This window comes from Sinohyriopsis cumingii, chromosome 17 (assembly GCF_028554795.1).
Source record: "Sinohyriopsis cumingii isolate HCF-2022 chromosome 17, ASM2855479v2, whole genome shotgun sequence".
Lineage (NCBI taxonomy): Eukaryota > Metazoa > Mollusca > Bivalvia > Unionida > Unionidae > Sinohyriopsis > Sinohyriopsis cumingii.
Window position 1 is genome coordinate 34,350,069 of NC_142977.1, and position 22,738 is coordinate 34,372,806.

At 34.3% G+C, this 22,738-nt stretch overlaps 2 protein-coding genes across 2 annotated transcripts; both read right to left on the bottom strand.

Moving 5' to 3' along the window:
- Positions 1-3,748: 3,748 nt before the first annotated feature.
- Positions 3,749-5,254, bottom strand: LOC149778404 (protein toll-like). The gene has a single exon (XM_089938335.1). It carries the CDS (start codon positions 5,252-5,254, stop codon positions 3,749-3,751), a length of 1,506 nt encoding a protein of 501 aa, XP_089794461.1.
- Positions 5,255-17,571: 12,317 nt separating this feature from the next.
- LOC149778405 (uncharacterized) lies at positions 17,572-20,280 on the bottom strand. The gene has a single exon (XM_089938336.1). It carries the CDS (start codon positions 20,140-20,142, stop codon positions 17,572-17,574), a length of 2,571 nt encoding a protein of 856 aa, XP_089794462.1. The 5' UTR covers positions 20,143-20,280.
- Positions 20,281-22,738: the final 2,458 nt, after the last annotated feature.

Genomic DNA, 22,738 nt, shown 5'->3' on the forward strand with positions numbered 1-22,738 from the left:
CTTTCAAATGAACAACAGGTGACATTTAGCAGACTCATTTTAACGAACAATGGGTTACATTTAGAAAACTCATTTTAATTGAACAGCATGTGGCATTTATTAGATTATTGTACCAGAGTTAGTAAAAACAATATACAATTTTCACATCAACTTTTAAATACAAAAACGGTTGTCTGGATGTTAAGTGCTATCTCCTGATGGACAAGAATTTCAATGGAAAAACAATATTAATGAAAACGTATTTAACATAATCTGCACAGACTTTATGTTTGTTCAAGTCATGACAGCAAATACATTAATGGACACAAATAAGTGCTGATTGGTAAGGAAGGCAAAGGAAGAACATTACCTCAGTTTTATAGGAATACAAATGTCATAATTTAGTAGAAATGTGGAATACCGGAACAAAGTATCATCTGACTAAATTAAGTCAGTCTTAATAAGTAATAAACATTGGTTAAGCTCATTATTTGTCTGCAAGATAAAAATGGTGTGACAACAGTCTATGGAAACTTAAATAAAACTCTGCTCAAGTGATCGGCCCATACATTTACCGACCCTCGATTTTTCTCCATCCTGAAATAATATGGCCGTCAAGTTGATGCCAAAAGCATCAATGTATTGTTCGCGACTATCACTTTGCTCAAATTCGCGAGTGGCTAGTGTTCAAGGACAGTTTCCCTTCCGAAAAGGTACGTGTGATATTTTACTATTCTCCACAGCAGTGCCAAACAATCGTTTCCCACCACGGGGGTTGTTCTGTTTCCGCGGCAGCATTTTTCCGCCAGCACAAGCAATGGGTAAACTTTACCCTCAACTGCTCCTGTATCGGATGCATCAGTTCTCATTACTGACCAACATTCCCTTACGAGCATTAAAAATCCTTTCCAGGTATGAACCGCAAAAAACTTGAATGTGCTTCTTTTTTCTATTCAAATCAGACTATCTGTAACTGCTAAATGTGCAACGAATTTCCCGTTATTAACCTAAGAAACTAAAGAAGCTGTATCTTAGTTTTTGGTCTAGATGCGTCTCTGTGCCTCAGTTTTGTCAGGGTGCAATTTCATCTCCCCTGACCAGCTTGCTAACGGCCAAAGCGTTCTACATTAGAATATGCTATACTACACTTGGCAGGTCTCGCCCTGAGATTTGCTTTGCGAAAGATGTCGAGCAGCTTCATTAATACCATAATATGATCTTTCCAGATATTAGTGTATATAAGAATATCGTCAAAGAATCTACGTTTTCCGTGCCATTCATCAATTCAACCAGACGAACGCACGCCACACAGGCGTTAACTAGACCGAAATGTAAACCTTTAAATTGGTACTGACTTTTATGGGTCGCGAATATTGCCGGGAAATAATCAGCGATGGACAGCTAAAAATATCCTTTCGTGACGTAAATATTTGAAATATAACGCTATATATCTGGCATCGGCTCCACATAAAAACGGTGACTGCATTTAAGTGACGAAAGTTTATATATAAAAAAACGATTTGTTCGATCTTTCTTTCTGACCAAAACCAATGTGGAAGAATACATGGAGTTTGAACGTTCAATTAGTCACTTATATCTACTTATAATCTACTTTGCTTTGTCCACACTTCTATACAATTGAGATGAAGGAGAAAACATAAATCAAAACACTTATATATAAGCCATACATAAATGCAAATTAGATAACCTTTCCAAGTATTGGCCTGCTCAGCCTTGAAGCGTATGTTCTCCGTCGCCATAATCTGCCACTTCTCCATTACAAATTAATACTCGTAGACGTCTATCATGCCAAATCTCACGTATGGGGTATTTACTTGGAGATATGCATATTGTCCTATCCAAGTACTGAAGAATGTGTGTGTGTGCAACTAGGGGTGAGAGAGAGAGAGAGAGAGAGAGAGAGAGAGAGAGATAGTGCCGACCATCAAAAATCAATTCCTGTCAAATAAACACACTTAGTTACCCAAAACACCAAGCAAGAGGAAGGAAGAGGGAGCACATTGATTAATCAATGTTTGGAACTTTAAAACAAACATCCCAATACAATAGTCAAAGATAAATTACAAGTTTTCATGTTATCTATGTAGGACACAGCGGGGTATTTCATTTAAGTAAACTTAGTGAAATAGCTTGGTCGCCATTTTAAAAGTACTGAATCAATTGCGTGAAACTGAGTTGGCTATAACTTATTTTTGTTCTGATCCCGATAATTAAATATTGGAATAAAAAACCCAAAACTCTTTAAATATATAGATGGTTGTCGGTACAAATAAAAGGAACTTCAATACCAATCATGTACATGACAATTTCAAAGTATTTCTGCTTGTTGAAAATAAAGAGGGAGGTGGACTAAAAACCATATAAAGCGAAAACTTTTCAAAATAATGTGAACATTTTTATATTAAAATAATGTTATATCGTTTATATTTGATTATCTTTCCAGAATTTATCCAGATAAATGTTAAAAAATATGATGACATTCGTGGTGATGTTCCAAAGTTGAAAGAAGAAGAAGATACTACTACTACTACTACTACTAATAATAACGATAAATTGTTCATCTGAAAAGAAAAACTAGTTAGGCAGACATTTTATAAAATAATAGCTGAAAATGTAGAAGCATATTTATTCTATCTGACCAATAAACAGGCTGATGAATTGTAACAGAGACATTATTGTTCTAAGTTCGTCAACTTTTAATTAGCAAAGCGTAAAAGAAATTGAATAAATCGATGGTTGTCAGCATGTTTCAACAATAAGCAGTTCACCCTAATAAACAATCTATGATGGATGTCGCTATTTCGTCAAAACTGATTAGAGTGGGGTGAGGTGGTGACATTAATAAAAACATAAAAACCTTCTGAATTGTGTAATCGAAATTAATGCAAGCATGTTATAGTTGTTAACTGTTTTCTGAATTGGTCAACAAGTTTTTAAATAGGACGACATTCATTTTGATGTTCTAAACTTTCACGAAATCCTGGATAATAATAATAATAATAATAATAATAATAATATAATTAATTAAAATGACTTAATTATTGATCAAAAAGGACCCCTATTTTTTAAAATAAATATTTGATAAAATAATATCAGAAAATCAAGAATGTATATTTCTCGAATTTGGTTAAGAAAGTAAGCAGACAATTGTAAGTATAATTTGAGAACCCCCAGTCATATAATGAGGTAAGTTTTCATTTTCAAAGATTGACTTTGATATTTCTATTGCCTCAAACGTAGCAATCTCCCTGTCGGTAGTAAGAATGGCTGTTTCTCAATTAACTTGTGGAACAAATGTAATATAGCCAGTTATTTTGGACTTATATCTCACAATTTTTTAGAAAGGTTTTCTTGAAATAACATTGAGGAAGTGGAAGAATTGCAAATTAAGACAAGCATTCTAATTAAAATATAAGCTTTGGTTTTATCTCTGTAGAAAAGATAGGGATGATTTCCTAAAGACGATTTTATAGGGACTAAAATAGCTAAATTTTATGAAACTAAATTTTCTAGACGAATTGTTGTTTAACGAACACTCGTTCAAGCCAGCAACTTTATATATTTGAATAGAATAAACGAAACCGTCTAAAAAAATCGGTGGTCATCGGTAAATATAAGCAAACACAGGCCGTTGTTATTCAGACAATCGTATCTGTTCTTCGCACTAAAGTTAAGCGTCTGTCTGTCAGTTTGTACTGGGTATGGATATTTTTCAATTATATTTGTGGAATGAAGGTAACATATATCATTACTTTGGACTTCTTGTGTATTTACTATCCAAAAGTTTCCTTACTTTGACCGGAAGCTTATATTCTCTGTCCCAGTGATCAGCCACTTCTCCAACACGAACTATTGCACGCAGACATCTATCACTCACATTTGAGCTATTTACTTGGTCAAAATTTACCACAATGACATGCTTGTTTAGGTCTGAAACAAATTCTTTCCAAATGCAATTAAATTCATATTCAGCCCACAACACTGGAACACCGTTTCTATCATTTTCGTCACTCTCGCGTGATGCTACAATAACAATATATATCACGTGACAGTGAATTGCTTTGATAGTTTCTGTCTCAAGGTAGGTGCCAGGATCAAAATCTTTCCATGGAACGGTGGTCCTATAACCGCCATCTCTCAGAAAGGGTTCTAAATCGTGCAAAACCCATTGAACAGATTCAGAGTTTAACTCATTCACTGAAATAAATGCATCAAGGTCTAAATAATGTTTGTCTCTTATATATTTGCGAAAACGCCGGTATAAAATAAATATTTCGTATCTAAAATAAAAAATCATCAAGAAAGCTAAGAATACCGTGAGAGGAACGATCACGATAATTGGTGGAGAAACTGGAATGGTGTCAGTCTTCTGTTCGCATTCAGATAAAACCCCACTCATGAGATCTACGTTGATTTTGTCGCCATTATGAAGACATTGCATAGTGTTATTTCTTTTTCCCCGTTTGTACCTATGCCAATTCTCTGCCCATAGAAAATCACAGGAACACAGTAAGAAAGCATAGCCGATCTCAAGGTTATCCGGATTCAGATTCTCAAAGTCTCTGGGTAATGTTTGCAATGAGTTGTTTGGAATTAGTATGTGTATATCGGAATTCATCATTTTCACTGCTGTCTCATCATGTGATGCAATATTATTGCCACTCAGATCAAGTGACACAATCCGCTGGATGTAGTTCCTTTCATCCAATTTTGTGATTGAGTTGTTACTCAAAAGGAGTTCCACTTTGCTTCCCCACATGCCTTCAGGCAAAGAATCCGGCATAGCTATCAGTCCTAAACTTGTACAGTTTATTACCAGTTTCTTTCTACTTTGCTGGTCATAACACCTGCATTTTGGGGGACATTCAACTGTAATATCACATACAAGATCATCCCTATTTGCATTGTAAAATAGGTCCTTTATAGACATATTCTCAAATTTCTTTGGCGTTTTGCAAATAAGCTCGTTCCAATATCCAAAGAAATCTATTAAAGCTTTTGATCCTACCCTTGTCAAGTAAGGAACAAGTGAGCAGTCACAATTCAAATTTTGTATTACACCAAAACTTAATCCAATTTTGACTACCTTCTCGATATCAGCGTAGTCTTCGATGCCAAACTCCGTCAGATTTGGCATATATTGTATAGCATTACTAGCTAAGGACACAAGTCCAGATGCGTATATTTTGTTTTTATCCAACCTAAAATGTTGCTGGTTTACGATACGTTCGATAATGTTGTTGTTGTAGTTCATTTCACAAAAATAGTTATCAAGGAACATATTTGTGGCATCTATGTTTGTTAATTCATTATGCGAAGCATCAAAATAATAGATGTTAAGTTCAGGATGAGAAAACGTATTAGTGTCAATTGTTTTTATGTGATTTCTTGAAACTGTGACTCTGCGCAGGTTCGTTAGTCCGCTGAATGTCGTATTTGATATATGTTTTATAAGATTATTATCTAGTATAAGCTCATTCAAGTCTTTTAAGAAGGAGATGTTAGAGATATCCCAAATCCGATTCCTACTATAGTCTAAACTAATAATGTTTGGATACTCCATTAAATTGAGAGAAGTGACGTCATCACGCCATCGACATTCTGACTTTTCAGAAAACTAGATGAAATGTTTGTGTCGTTTAGGAGAATGCTCCTTCCATCTGCACCAATGTATTCCAAATGGAGGTAAGTTATGACGACATCACACGTTGGCGGAACAAGTTCATAGCAAGTTCGTGCATGACAGCAGCACCATTTCTGGTCGTATGTCTTCACATTGTTCGGCTCTAGGATTTGGGAGGTACGAGACTTGCCCGAGGAAGCATTACAGGTTTTGGGGCAGAATAGATCCTTTCTTTGAATGTCACTGAAATTCCAGGGTGTATAGTGTGATGAATTGACATTTGTGTCGGGCGACAATATCATTGCTATGATGTTTGCAACGTAAACCGACGAAAGTAAAAAAGAGAAAAAATATGTACCCATTTCGAACGTATAACTGAATATGTTTCTTTAAAAACAGTATACTGAAAGATATTCAATCCCTAAATTTTGATAACTTGTTCCGATTCTTTATACATAAACCCGTGCATATATCTTTCTTTCCATGAGTATGTTTTCGTCTTCCTTGATATGTTTTCCCGAAGACGAAATAACTATAGTTGATATACAGGAGAAACAGTTACTTTTCTCTGCAAACAAGGTAATCTTGGTTTGTTTATAATTGAAACTAGCATCAATTATTTCCAATACAGACGAGGTATATCCTTGCTAATGCTTCGCACAGTAGATATGACAAAGCGTATCACGAGCTTTTAATTTACACTGAAAAGACGTAAGTTCTCTTTGATATATTCCAAAAGAAGTCACCTATACAGTTTAACTTTCGCCCTTCTTTTGAGCACAGAATTTTCTCCATTGGCTTATGAAATTTGTCTTTGAAAGTAACACATGAAAATAGTTCCTACCACTCTCGTTATCTTGTATACTTCAGAGCTTTACCGTGCGTTTGTTTGCTTTGATAATATTTTGGATACGAGACTTCCAATATAGGTGTCCCGCCACTACTTATGAAAAGATTAATTTTCTTTTAAACGACGTCCGTCATTCCGTCTGATATGCATACAGTTAACATAAATTATGTGTAATCCTCTTATCTTCGGGAGAAACGACGTGACACATATGATTCACGGTGTCATGATTGTTGACATTGACCACTCTGTCAGATGATTACCCGCCACCCTACCACCCGCGCACTAGAAAGAGTGTATTGTGAATCACAGCCTAAATCAGTAAATCCGATGATGAATGTTTTGAAGAAGGTGACTGTAGTGTGTGTTTATTTCTGCAAGCGCGCGAATACAATTATTATTAACAAAATGTTCATGATAACCATCTTTATTTTAACAATTTGATGCAATTCTTTCATTTCAACATGTAATTAATACGGCATGTATCCTTACAGTTTCAACAGAAAAGCATAGATGATCATTATATGTAAATATATGGATGTGTCCTTTCAGTTTCAACAGAATATCATTGCTGACCATTCCATGTAATTAATATGGCATATATCCTTACAGTTTAAATAGAACAGCATTGATTAGCAATGCATGTAATTAATATGGCATGTATCCTTACAGTTTCAACAGTATCTCATTGATGACCATTGCATGTAATTAAATGCCATGTATCCCTACATTTTCAAGACAATAGCATTAGTAACCATTGCATGTTAATAAGATCGCACGTATCCTTACAGTTTAAACATACTAGCACTGATGACCATTGTATTTAAATAATAGGGCACGTATCCTTACAGTTTCAACAGAAGAGAACTGATGACCATTGTATGCAATTGATATTATATTTATCCTTATAGTTTCAATATAATAGCATTAATTATCATCGCATGTAATTAATATGGCATGTATCCTTACAGTTTCAATAGAATATCATTGATTATCATCTCATGTAATTAATATAGCATATATCATTAAAGTTTTAACAGAATAGCGTTAATGACCATCGTATGTTATTAATATAGCATGTATCTTAACAGTTTCAATATAATAGCATTGATTATCATCGCATGTAATTATTATGGAATGTATCCTTACAGTTGCAACATAATAACATTAATGGCCATGATGTAAGTGGTAGTGAATAGAAGAAGATGAATAAGTCATTATTGATATAGTGACATATTCTTTGCATTTTCAGGCGCATTTGGCATTGATTCATTACTTTTATCTCCCACAATAGTTCTGCTCATCACAATTGAGTAAAACAAATATTACAGCGTTACCAACTAAAATAGGCCTTTATTATTGTTGTTGATGATGATGATGCTAATGATGATGATGATAATGGTAATAATTAGTATACAACAGAATGAAATAGTCATGTACATACTGATGCATCCAGAATATCAAAATGATATACTGTAGGAGATTTTCATGAAATTCGGTATGACATAATATCATTTGCATCTTGGTGCAATAATGAATACTATGTAAACTGGGTCTTCATTTCACTTTTACTGTAAATGAATAAGTGTTCCTTGGCTTCACTTACTGTTACGTGTATCGCCTCTTACAAATCGTAGCAAGAAGAACGTGAAGACAAAAAGCTTTATAAAATTAAAAGAATAAGTTCTTTCCCTAGACAAATAAGCGAAAACTGAGAAAAAGAACTTAAGGTTTTAAGAATCCTATAAAAATGATTTTTTTGAAAATAAAATATAGAAGTCTTAGAAACAAAATGTTCTAATGAAAAAGAGTTCTAATCCCGATAAAGTCAAAAATGGAATGCGATGACGTATGTTGTGGTCAGCGTCGTAGAGATGTGACAACAGTTCTTTGTTTAATCACATACAATAATATTCCAATTTGAATTCTGAATAAATCTTGATAAATGTCCTTGTTCACGAATTAATTTAGAGCATTGTAATTCCAGGGAAAATAATCACTTTTCTTTAAAATAAAATAAAATAATCAGCCCCAAAACTGGCCACAATATAAAACACCTGAAGGTCTCCAGTGTTAAGGCAAGTATGACTATTATTTCTCTAAACATCAGCAAGAAATATAGCTACAACGCAAAACAGATGCCCGGATGTGGATCAATCCTCTTGAAAACCTAATTGACATATGTTATTTAATGCGCAGTCCAAGTATGTTCTTGAATCTAATTTATCAATGTTACTCTGACAAAAACAAATAAAAAAAGTAAAACAAAAATAAATCAATTATGAATTAAAGAAAATATTATAACACTTCCCTCCATAAACAAAAAGAAAGATTTATATAATAAAGATTTCTTTTTACCATGGATTAATTATAGACGAGGTTTAAAAAAACAACAAAAGAAGAACTCTTATGAATTATGCAAAGTATACATTGTTGTTATTACTAAACACAATAATCGAAGAAGGAGATGAACTAATGTAAGCTTCAAAATATTGTAATGCCAATATCAAAGCCAAACATTCCTCTCGATTGTTGAATAATGTCCTTGGTTCTTATTTAATTCCTTAGAAAAATAGCACACTCGACGATCAAAACCGTGTTCGTCCTTTTGAATCAATACTGCTCCAACACCAACATCACTTGCATAGTTTAAATGATTGGCTGAAATTTGGAAATGGAAGAACTTACCAAAAACCTCCTGATAATTTTCATTCCAAAGAAACTAGGTTTTTTTTGCTGAATAAATTTGTCACGGGTTTAGCAATTATGGAAAAATTGGAGCAAAATTTCCGATAGTATCCAGCCATATCTAAATATCGCATCAGCTGGATTTTACTAACTAACACAGGGAATTCAGAGATAGCCTTGACCTGAGCATATATAAGTTTAACTTGTCCATGTTCCACGATATGTCCTAGAAATGTTACACTAGCATGGTAGAACTCACTTTTGGATTAATAATTGTCAAACTTGCATCAGTGAGTCTCTCAAAGGATTTCCGGCTTGTTGCTAAATGTTCTTTGCCGGTAACGTTGTAGATGATATCATCGATGTATGCATCACAATTATCCAGACCAGAGGTAATCATATTCATTAGACGTCAAAAAGTAATTGGCAAACCTTTCATCCCAAATTGCATCACTTTAAATTGATAAAGTCCATCTGGAGTCACGAATGCCGAAATTGCCTTTACTCTTTCCGTCTGTGGAATTTGTGAAAATCCTTTCAGAAGGTCAAATTTGGTGACACACTTGGTATTGCCAAATGTATCAATGCAGCCACCAATTCTTGGTAATGGAACTGTGTTTGTTTTAACCACACTGTTCACCTTCCTATAATCAGTGCACATACTGAAAGTTTTATCTGGTTACGGAACAAGTATACATGGTGAACTCCAGTCACTTTTACTGGACTCTATGAATTCATTCTCCAGAAAATACTGAATTTCTTTTTTTCAAGTATTCATGTTTGAGAGTGTTCATCCTGTATGGATGTTGTTTCACAGGTGTGGAATTTACGATTTCAAAGTCATGGAAAATTTTGGTTTCTTCTTGTATGAACATCTGGAAATAAGTGCCCATATTTAAATAATAACTGTTTAAGTTCATTCCTTTCTTAATATTGCAAATGTGAAAGTTTCTGGTCCATATCATTTGTAATGTCTGAATTCCGAAGCTTTGTCGCTCCAAAATCAAAAGAATCCGATGGTATTCCTTCACTTAAGTCTTCACTGAGTGGGACAGGTACAACTAAATTAATTGTATGATTAACCTCGCTATCTTCAACATACTGGTACTGCATTAACGTATTTACATCTCAGGAGTACTATTACAAGAATTAAACTTATTCATTTTCTTCTTAATTTTGTAAGGGCCGCAATATATAATATGAAGAAGTCAGACTCAAACGTTCTCTCCAGACTCTTTTACCAGACTTAACCGTTCTCTCCATTGTATTTCTGTCGGCCAGTAATTTCACTTTTGATTTGATTTGCTGGATGCCAAATTCAAGCATAATCAGCTGGAAAATTACAGACATAAAATTTGACCGTAAATGATTAAGTTGTCCTTTGGCCTGACTTTTACCGTATATGCATAATTCGCCCCATTGACTCACTTTTACCAGATATGAATAACTTGTCCCTTCGCCTCAATTTTACCATATTTGAATAGGTTGTCCCTCTGACTCACCTTTACCGTATATGAATAGGTTGTCCCTTGGCCTCACTTTTACCGTATTACACAAAGTTGTTGTGATTGTGGGGTTTAACGCCATTGTTTTATCACACGATAGGCTATGCGTGGCGGCCAGTATTAATGGTGGAGGAAGAACCCTGGAAGACCCCGGGAAGAACCACCGACCCACGAGAAGCTACTGGCAAGCTTTCTCACATACCTATATTGGCCGAATCCTATATTCCAACCCACATGATTAAGTTTTCCCTTGGCCTCGCCTTTACCGTATATGAACAATTTGTCCCTTGTCCTCACATTTACCGTGTATGACTAAGTAGCCCCTTGGCCTCACTTTTACCTTATATAAAAAAGTTGTCTCTTTTACTGATTTTTACCATATATGAATATGTTGTCAATGGACGTCACTCCTACCATATATTAATAAGCTGCAGATTGTGTGAAATTTGCAAAAACAATAATGCATTAAATAGTTATTTTTATATTACCTCTTAAGGATACCAAACCAAGGAAACTGGATGTAATAGTCTTTCGGTACAAAATATATGTTTGGGTATGCAGCTATTCATACACCTATTTATGCACCGGGAAATCTTGAAGATATATATATATATATATATATATATATATATATATATATATATATATATATATATATATATATATATATATGTATGTCTGTGTGTGTGTGTGTGTGTGTGTGTGTAGCTGTTTAATAATAAAAAAGTACTGCCTAATAATAAATTGTTGTGCATCTATTTAATTTTTGTTAATATATATATAAGATTTCAAGGTGCATAAATAGGTATATGAATAGCTGCATACCCAAACATACAGTGCAAGGAAAAGAATCAGCAGGAATATTTGCATCGTAACATTCTTTCTGTTTAATTTCTCACAAATTAATAAACGCCTTTTGTAATCGTTCTTCCTGATAATATTTTGAACCGAAAGACTATAACATCCAGTTTCCTTGGTTTGGTATAAAAATGATTAATTAATCCATTATTGATTTTGCATATATATATATATATATATATATATATATATATATATATATATATATATATATATATATATATATATATATATATATATATATATATATATATATATATATATATATATATATATATATATATATATATATATATTAGATTCTGATGGTATAAATACTAAATCTCAACTATATCGCAGTATTTCAAGCACAATTTTACATTGTACTGAACCTTCGAATATAAAAATTTCACAGCGGCTGAGAATTGTATCTGACACCAGTTCTGCGCCCATATAAATCCATGTCTTTGGAAAATGAAGTTGACATATTGTGCGTTAGCAGTTCAGTGTGCTTCTTTGACTGTACGTAAGGAATTCAACGTGTTTGTTGGACTGTTTGATAGGAGTTGACTGTTTTGTTTGACTGTACGTAAGGAATTCAGTGTACATGTACTTGTTTGAATGTGCATGATAAGATCAATGAACGCATGACTGATCAATTATTATCCCGAATGCTGGGTATATGCTAACCACAACAGTACTTATAGGTTACTGCTTTTACACTGGAAACTAGAAACAAGTTTGTTTTATTTCGGATTAATACTACATGACCTTTGGGAGAGAGTATTAATCCGAATAAGCCATTTCATATTTTCCAATACAAATGCAGTAACCTTTTTATTAAATACTTATTTTCTTATTCTACCTCAGGCTTAAGTATGCAAGATACAGTATAAGAAACAAAGCAATTGAATTTATGCTGTGTTTCACAATAAATAAATTCACCAGTACACAATAACAATACTTATGCGCAGATGGCACCACCGAGCGACCTCTGAACTTTGTCGTGCATTCGACATTAGTTGAAATAAAGAAATGTCGTTTAAATCGACCTAAGTTTTAACGTTAGTGTCATAGTGTGAATGAATGTGCATTGCAACAACTTTCCAGTTGGTCTGGAATGGATGGATATTGCATTTTCGTTGATTCTACGCAATTCTGCTGGATATGGACCAGAATTATTAGTTGTGTCAATTCCACACGATGTACCCATGGCCAGCGAGGGATACGTCTTGACTCAGCAGCATGCATGTTTCTGTTCTGCCATTGAGTGTTTGACATCATAATATGTGAAAAATATGAACTCTGTGAACTGAACTTAGAAATAAGACGTTGTGGAAGATCACGTTCATGTTATTTAGAGTGCAATACAGAGAATATTATTGCAGTTGGAAATGTAGTCAAAATTACAGTACAATTTAAGAACCTATGACTTAGCTCATGTAATTATAGTTTACTACATTGGTATGGGAACATATGAACGAGTCGTGCAGTATATCCATCCAACAAAACGAGTTCATATTTTCCCATACAGATGCAGTAACCTTTTTATTATATGCTCATTTTCTTATTCTACCTAAGGCTTAATTATATAAACAAAATGCACTACAAGAAACAACGTAAATGAATGTATGCCGTATTCCAAACTAAATACACAAGCGCAGATTCATCATTACACAACAACATTATTAATGCGCACATAACACCGCCCAGATAAATTTGAACTTGTCGTGCGTTAGACATAAGTTTTGAAAGAAAATAGCGTTTTCATCTACTCAAAATTGAAATTTGGAGTCATATTGTTTATGAATGCGCATTGCAGCAAGTTTTCCATTTGATCTCGAATGAATAGATTTTGGTATTTGTGACGATTCTACGAAATTTCGTGATTTTGGACTGGATTCATCTGTGCAAATTGTACATGAAATACGTTAGACTGAAGCAGCGGAGGAGAAGCGTGTTTACATCTGCAAGTGTGTTTGTTCTGTCACTATTTTAAATTATAATGTGGGAAAAATATGAAGTGTTTCAATTGCAATTATCAAAAAAGACGCTATTGAATTTAATGTTTTTTATATTTGAGTGCAGTAAGGAGGATGTAATTGCACTTGAAATATAGTCGAAATTACAGTACAATTTCAAAATGTGAAATCAAGCTTGAGAACTCATGACATGGCTCATGTAATTCGGATTTGCAGAACTAAGAAAGTACATTCTGAGGAAATTCAGAATATAAAACTGTAAGTATATTTTTCGCCATTCTTATTACCAGCTAAAAGAGACAGTTTATGCCTTTATAATTTGTACGTTATTTGTAGGTACAAAGCAGTTTTATGAAATCTGGCATCTATCACCAAAATCCGAAACATTGTATCAAAAAAGAAATAACGCAGAATGTAGCAAAGCAGTGGGATGTGGCAGTCCACGAAACATCTGCTTTAGTTCGTTTAGAAACAAATTTAAAATTTAATAACCAAAACGTAAAGCGTCTGCTAGACGAGAGTACATGATTTGTTGACAAAGTAGTTCCTAATACACTACTGGGCACACGTGTCCTGTGCGTGGGTGCAATATGAAGGTGTGGAATATCGTAAAATCCTGAACGATTCTGATAATGTAAGTTTAACGGAAAACAAAATGAGCATATAATAAGTCGGATTTACTGCACTAATTAAGAAATTGCATTTTGAGGAAATTAAAGAAATTAAAAATCTTATTACCAGCTAAAGAAGATATGTTTCTACCTTGTCAATTGCATGCTTTTTGTAGGGCCGCCAGCTAAGTCATGACCTGTTTGGCGTCTATCGCTAGCCTAACTACAAAACATTCTATAAAACGTTAACGCGGAAGATTGCAAAGCAGCCGGTGTGTGACAGTCCATTCAGCCAGTGGATATAAGAATTCTTCGTCGTCTTGGCTTACTATGAGGCCCTTATTTTTCTACCAAAACCTTCAATTGCGTGTTTCTCGAATTTAATATTTTGACTAATACAGTGGCACCAATATGCTGTTCTATGCTTTCTTTATATACCCAGAGAGCACTGGCTATAGTCTGAACCATTCCATTTGCGAAAACTTACAAAAAGTTATCCTAAATAACCGTTTAAATGATTAGAATGGTATATTCTAAGCTGCGTCCTCACGTTTGTTGTGGCCATTGCTAATGACACGTTGATTTGTTTGCTTCTTTGAAAATTTTATTTGTGACCCAGTAAACTCGTCCGCTTTGTTCACTTTGTCATCTCTACTTTGAAATAGACGAAACAGCTTCTTTACTTCATCTAGAAACAAATCAAAGAAACTAAAACCTAAACTTACTCTATATGAGTGTACATGTTTTGGTAAAAATATTTCTAACACAAATATATTACTTTTAGACGCATGTGTCGTGCAGTATTAAGGTGTACAGTATCGCAAAGTACTGGACGATTGTTAGTATGTAAAGTTAACGGAGAAAACAAATGAGTATATAATAAATATACTTATAATGCGCTTCAAGCCTTGCTATATATACCATTTAATTTTTAAATATATTTATAGTATGTTTATTTATTTTAAATAAAAACATCCAATAGATAACATAATTTATAGCATAGTCAAAATTGTTATGAATAATGATTGTTGATGATTTGTCCCTCGTAAGGCTCATTAATAAATACAATTAGAAAGTAGTTTCCAGTTTTAGTTGGTAAATCTGCAATGATCCAACAAATAAATGCATCAGATAATGTATATTTTGCTAAAGTAATGCTACTAAATTCCATCCGTTCACTAAGCCATTCATTTCTAGGGATTTTAACTGATCATTGTTTAACTATTATTTAATAATTTATGTTTTTGTGAAATTACATCTTATGTATGTTAATAGAAGTAATCCAATGCTGACGAAAGAAATGTTTAGCTGTTTGCCAGCCGCCATCTCATTCTAAATTATATCTCTTGATCTATCCATTTGCTTATATTGTCGTATCTCCTTTATCTGTTTTTCAAAGAGCGACTTGAGCATCTGCCATAATATTTTTAAAAAAATATAAGTTGATAGAGAAGAATTGTTTTTATTAAAGGATTTGCTGTGTACATTTGGCTTCTTGAAACCATTATTAGCAATCGGCAATGACACGCCTTGGTCACCATATCACGATCCCATGCTGTAGTAAATTTTGTTTACTATTCTTAACATAAGAAATCACCTTCCACATGTTAAATTGTATCACATACCTTTTCTTCTAGATTATATTTTATGCGCATGATAAGATGATGTTGTTGTCTGGTTCAACGCCATTTTTCAGCACACAATAGGCTATACATGGCGGCGAGTATTAATGGTGGAGGAAGAACCCGGGAAAACCCCAAAAAGAACCACCGACCCACGAGAAGATACTTGCAAATTTTCTCACATACTCACATTGGCTGAATCCGAGACTCGAACCAACGCAGACAGAGGTGAGATGGCAGTGATCCGTAGCGGACAATGCTTTAGACCACTCGGCCACTCGGGGCCCCCATGATAAGATGAATAGTCGTGTCGACTTGATACTGGTGAATTGCATGGAGTACGGTTGACTGTGAATTTTTGTTCACTTTCCGTACATAAAATAATTGTCTAACCTCTGCAAGATATATCAATATATTTGTATCCAGGATATGCCAAGAACATCTTCTCATATTGATTTAACTTTGTAAATTTAATTAAAATGGACATGCAATAAAATGATCTTATACAGTTCGAATCCCCATCATCAACTTGACTAAATGATTAATACATTTTCTGAACTATCCATGCAAAACGATTCTTATAATATCAGAATAAACGATGATTTCAATTGAATAAAGCAGTACTTTGTGAATAATAATAACGACCAATGGAGGATTGTGCTTGCATTATCTAAAACGGTGATATCAGTTACAAGAGAATAACGTGTGATTTATTTTATGGTTGAATGGACACATGACTTTTCAATACAATAGCTAGGGTAAAATATGACTTAAAGGATGCAAAGCATGCATCGTCCATTTAAGTAAAGCAATAATTCTTGAGGTAAAGTAGCAAGCAAGTCGTGTTTATTGATATCATTCTTCTACCCATTTATAAGTTTGTTCTGTTTAACACCGTTTTCAGATTCCCGAAAAAGTACTCTTTCCAGTGAAATGGTGAGAATTTTGGACAGCATACATTCAGAATGTCAGCGTTGTTTTCGTCCGCAAGCACTTTTCGAATGTATAATTTTGATAATTTCTCAAAACATTAACAAAGTGAGAAGTGAAAGACGTATAATTTGTCCGTTCAAGTGTTTAAACTGATGTAATTCTCAGCGTTACGTAAAATTACGGAATTATTCCGAGTCACTAAAGACGACGAGCCTCTTCATTCCTGTAGTCTGAGAAAGATAGATTCACCTACACCAATCTTTGCCGCTGTGTTAGTAATGAAACTCCCGTTTGGTTTGATACGTAAACAAGATGGCAGATTCTGATACCTCCTCGAAACAATCAGGGTAGAAAATATAATGATTAAGTTTTGTCTCCAGTTTATTGATATCCCTGAAGGTGTTCATTTTGAAATCAGAATTGGGAGATGGGTCTTACTTTGTTAGACACGTTTCTATTTTGCATATTAAATTACGTATCCAATGATTTAATCATCGTATTCAAATAATTACAACGAAGAAAGTTTTAATTCTATGCCGAGATGATGTTTCACCCCTTCTGTATTTCTTACAAAAAATAGAATAATAATAGCTTCCCTTTACCGGCAAAGTGCAAACACACATTTCGCTCTCCAAGAAATTTCACAATATAGTCAGATTTTAGAACATTCATTTGAAGTCATGTCCCAATATCCATGTTTGGTGAGGAACTTTGTGCAAAAATCTGTAACCAAAATGATATGATATTATAGTTGTGTACATACATATATCTGTCATAAAATATGGATCCATCCAATAGTCATTACCGGTCTGGAACATTTTATGAACTTCAACATGTAGAACAGAGACACGTTTTAATGAGAGGAATGTCGCAAATGACAATAAAGTGTTCCAAATGAGAAACGTTCTTTAAATGACGTTGACTTATTCGTGGCTTGGTTGGTTGCCAGTATAGCACCGCCTGTGTAAGTGATTACAAATAGTCTGATGGGGGATGGTCAGACGCTTGAAAACATCGGGATTAGTAGCTACATTTCTTGCACAAATCTCAGCTGTGTGTTTCTTCTCTCCGTGAAGTGAGTCCTTACATCTGGGTGAAAGATGTGTTGCTTTATAATCAGAAAGCTTAATACAAGTTTGTTCAGTATCTTGGTTCCGAGAAGGGTTTCTGCCTTGCGATTCGTCGAAAATATTCGTTTCTTCTAAATTGTTATCTTTTGTACAAGACAAAGATGAAACACTTCTATCATTTCTTGTTGCTGTTTTCACAAACAGTCGCCGTGAAATCCCCGATAACGTGCTCAGTCGTTTCCTTACTTTAGCTAACAATATATCCTCTCTGTCATGGAAATCGGCCACCTTACCGACACGAAGTAAGGCCCGCATGCATCTGTTTTCAACGTCTTTACTCTCAAGTTGATCAAAATTGACCAGTATGATTTGTTTCATCGAGTTAGATGTGAATTCCTTCCATAAAACCTCGAATTCGTAATCAAAATATGTATCAGCGTTGCTCTCCTCATCACCATCGATTGTTTGATTGATGGAAAGTATAACGATGAATGTGTTGCTGTCATTAATTGCTTGAATGGTGCATTTCTCTCGTGCTATACCTGGCTCAAAATCCATCCATGGAATGGTTGTTTTAAACCCTTCTGTCTTTAAATAAGGGTTCAAATCTCGCACAGTCCATTCGAAAACTTCTATGTTACATTCATGAAAACAAATAAAAATTGTATCCATATCCTCAGGACATTTTACAAATTTTCTCCTTCGTAAATAACATATACACCGTCTATATAATATGAATACTTCGTAGTAAAACATGTAGAGAGAAAAGGCGGCTCCGAGTAGTAGAACCAATAGCCCAATACAAATCCATGCTCCTGTTGGTATTTTTGAGAACTCAGTTTCACATGTTGTTAGGACCGTACTCATGCTGTCAACAGGGATTCTTGAATTCTTATATAAACAAAATAATGTTCTGTTTTTGTTGAGTAACTTGTATTTTTGCCAGTTCTCTGCCCAAAGAAATTCACAAGAGCATTTCAGATAATCATCACCAATATGTAGATGGTTTGGGTTCAGCTGCCGAAATTCGTTAGGTAAAGATTCCATTGTGTTATCCGGAATGATGAGGCTGATGTCTGATTTCATAGAATTTAGAGCATTGCCATCTACGTACTTAATGATATTCCCAGTCATGTCAAGAAATGCTATGTGATTTAAATAACTTCTTTTTTCTAATGTACTAATAGAGTTGTAGCCCAATAGAAGATCGATTGCTGTATTTCCCCAGTAGCCAACGGGAAGCGAGTGGGGCATCTCAGTCATCGTCAGATTGGAGCAGTCCACAATAACCCTTTTCCTCATTTGCTGATCATGGCAGCGACATTTCGAAGGACAATATATGACAAGGTCACATATTAGTTTGTCAAATTGTTTCGACTCATAAATGTCCAGCAAGTATATGCCATTCAATTCTTGTGGAGAGGAGCAAACGATTTTGTCCATATCTGAGATAAACATTCTCAATGCACCATCTGGTATTTGCACAAAATAAGGAATGAGAGCGCAGTCACATCTAATCTTATGTCTCCCAACAAAAAATCCTTGCAACGTAACTCCTTTAAAGAAATCAGAGTAGTCTCCTAAACCGACAGCTGTCAGATTTGGTACAGATGTCAGCGAATTGTTTATCATCATTACGTATCCAGGACCATGCATCTTATTTATATCAAAGGTAAACCCATTCTTGTTGACAATGTCATGGATGGGATTATTGTTAAGGTTTAGCTCGCACAAAGGGCCTTCTGGAAGAAGAATCGTGATATCTAGTTCAGTGATGAAATTGTTTGACACATCGAAGTTGAATATATTTAGTTCAGCTCCCAAAAGTGTATTTGGGTCAATGTCTTTTATCTTATTATTGGAAAGTTGTACAGTTCGAAGGTTGGACAGTCCCAGAAAGGTTTTATTTGAAATGTGTGTTATAAAATTAAAGTTTAAAATTAATTCGCTAATGTTTGATAAAAAGGATATGTTGCCTATTTCTGAAATACGATTTCTTGTGAAGTCCACATGCTTTAGGTTTTTGAAGTGCATGAGATTTTTCGGAAACGATGTCATGACTCCATTTACATGTCGAATCCTTGAATAGTCAGATGCATTAGTTTTGCGATCTTGTATGATGATGCTTTGTCCGTCAGTGCCAATGTATTCTAGGTGTAGATCGCTGATAGTTTCGTGACACAATGGATGATCTAGTTCACTGCAACTGCGCGCCTCACAGCAACAACATTGCTCTGGTGAACGGTTTTTATCGGTTTCACACGACAAAGGACAAAACAGATTCATTGCTGTCCCATTCCGTGGAATCCAGGGCACATACACAGTGTTGTCACTCCATTGTACAATCACTAACAGAAAAGCAAGGAGAAATATGTGAAACTTCGTTGTTGATATTAAAAAGAGAGTTCTCATTTCGTCTGGCATTCTCGTGAGTATTATGAATCTCCTTGTGTTATTCGTCCTATGTTCTTGTTGTTACATGCAATTGATTTGCCAAGGATTGAATACTATTTGATCAGATCTTTTAAAAGTTGAAGCATACAATAAAAGTTCATATATTCTTTTGCTTCCTGACGTTTTATTTCCAACGTCCGATTGATTAATCGCGTGTTTGCAGTGAGGCTTTTTTCGTTGCTCTAGTGAATTATATTGACCCTTCATAAATCTTAAATCTTAGGGAAAGCGGAACCTATACAAGTATTCCTGTTTCAGTTTATAACATTTCATTATTGCTTTTTGTGCAAACACATCGAGTATGCATGTAAAATGCTCTTGACGTTATCACATGATCATTAATCATTGTGTATTTAGTTAACACGGTTCCAAATAATGACTGTCAGCTAGGATAACTAAACAGTGGTTGAAAGCGATTGGCTCCAATGCTATCTAATCAAAGCAGCTGTTGAAAAGAAAGTGACTGTCTCAAAGATTATCTTATCTTTAGACGGAATGTTTGGTCACGATTTAAAGTTATTTGTCAATCTCTTGAACTGTCACTTTGAAAATGTACCATTCAACAAGATTGACGAGTCACAAGAATAAGTATTGAGAACGATTGTTGCAGTATAACGCATATGAAGGCCTTGTATGGATTTTGTACAAAAGCCATCTCTTCGTAAAGCTAAATGATTCCAGAGTTATCCTCCGCATACATTCTGTTTTTATCAAAGAGTCGTTAACTCAGCATTATAGTGCTGATCAAAGGAATATGTCAGTATGTAATCAGATAAATTAGCCTTGGCAAAGGCTTGCATATAAGACTTAAAAGATAATTTATTGAACCCATGCGAGGCAATTTGCTTGTTGAAGCCATTATAGCACAACACAAGACGTAACATTTTGAAAGTTCCACTAGTTGAAAAGGGTTTGTTTTGCAAGAATACATTGTTATTTATATATTTGTTTGTATATCCTGATCTTATCTAAGTTGTTGTAATTTTTATTCATTGCTCTAATCTGTGGTGCTTATCTATAGCTGGATTTTGTACGTGTTTAGAGTCTATTCTAAGATATTAAGGATCGCAAAATTGTACAGGATCCATAAATAGATGATTACGCATGTGTTGACAGTTATTAATAATATAATTATTAGTAAATATGTTTACGACATTCGGCATTTCCCCATTAGACGGATCGATTGGGTGGTATATTAGAAGAATTAAGTTAATTCATGGGCTAGGTCACATGATTAGGTATTTTGAAATATTGTATCGAGTAGTAAGATCTGTCACTTGGAGTATATTTCGATATATAAGGAGAGAACTTATAAACCAGATGCATTCCTATTTTGGAATCATTCTTACTTCTTGAGTTCCTGCTGAAACATCAAGTCTTTAAACGTGTTTTATGTTGTACTTAGATATTATTTGAATTTATTTGGACTATTCAGTTGAAACGGAAAGTACTTATTGCAATATAATATTATTTTGGATTTACTGAGACATATTCAGACACCACAGTCTTGACAACGTCCTGATTCTTGGCGTCCCAGTATATTTCCAGTTCTGAAGTTTAAATGGAACCTTTAATTCTTTTGAACTTAATATAACTCTTTTAGGATTACTCTGGACTTATTCATAATATTGTAAGTTCCTCTCACATTGTCATCTATAACTTTGATACTTAAATTAACAAGCGGCGGGGTAGGTGGAATAAATTAAAATATCAAGCTAACGTGTTCACTGTTTACTCTTGTGTTTATTGTTTGCCTTGCTTGTATCTTTTATAATTCACTTTTACAAGGACTTAAAGAGAGTAGAAAGCGCTTAGGCAAGTTAACAAAGATAGTTTTGCACACCTGAGTGTGATTTATTACAAATATCATAATCAATCCCTGGCACATACGATAACTTGATGGATCCAGTGCACATGCATGGATTTTTTTTTTCTTTGTATCCTTAACGTTTAGCATTATGTAGACAGAGATTCTGAAAGCTTTATTTTTCTCAGAACGTTCGCTTGACATTTAAGCAATAAATGAAATGAAACTATTATAGACAGATTATGTTGCAAATTGTTACAAATGCAACATAGAAATATATGTCTGCCACTGATCATCCATCGTTCTTTCTTAATACAAAATGAATTTTTGACCCAAAATAACACGTCATCCACCGTTTACAGAAACGAAATATCGTTGCGCGGAATTACTGGACGCATATAATTGGCCGACACGGTGGTATGCGCGTGAGTGTGAGGGTTACTCCCTATTACCAGAATAGCTTCAGCCTAGTAAGAGTGATCAGATTATATGTTTTTCTTTGAATAACATCATACATTATGGAATTCATCTTCAAAAGAAAGACACTAAAACAAGTCAACAGTCTTGGTAAGTGAGGTTTTAAATGTAAGACTAAACAGGGAAAATATCTGAGTTGTTTGTTGAGCAGGAAGATTCCATACAAAGTACATAATGAGACTAATGCAAGGGTACAAAATCAAAAATCAATCTATCATTGATTAGGAAAGAAAAAAAATCTTCTAATACAAAATGTTAGAACTATCTAGTTAGGAAATGAAA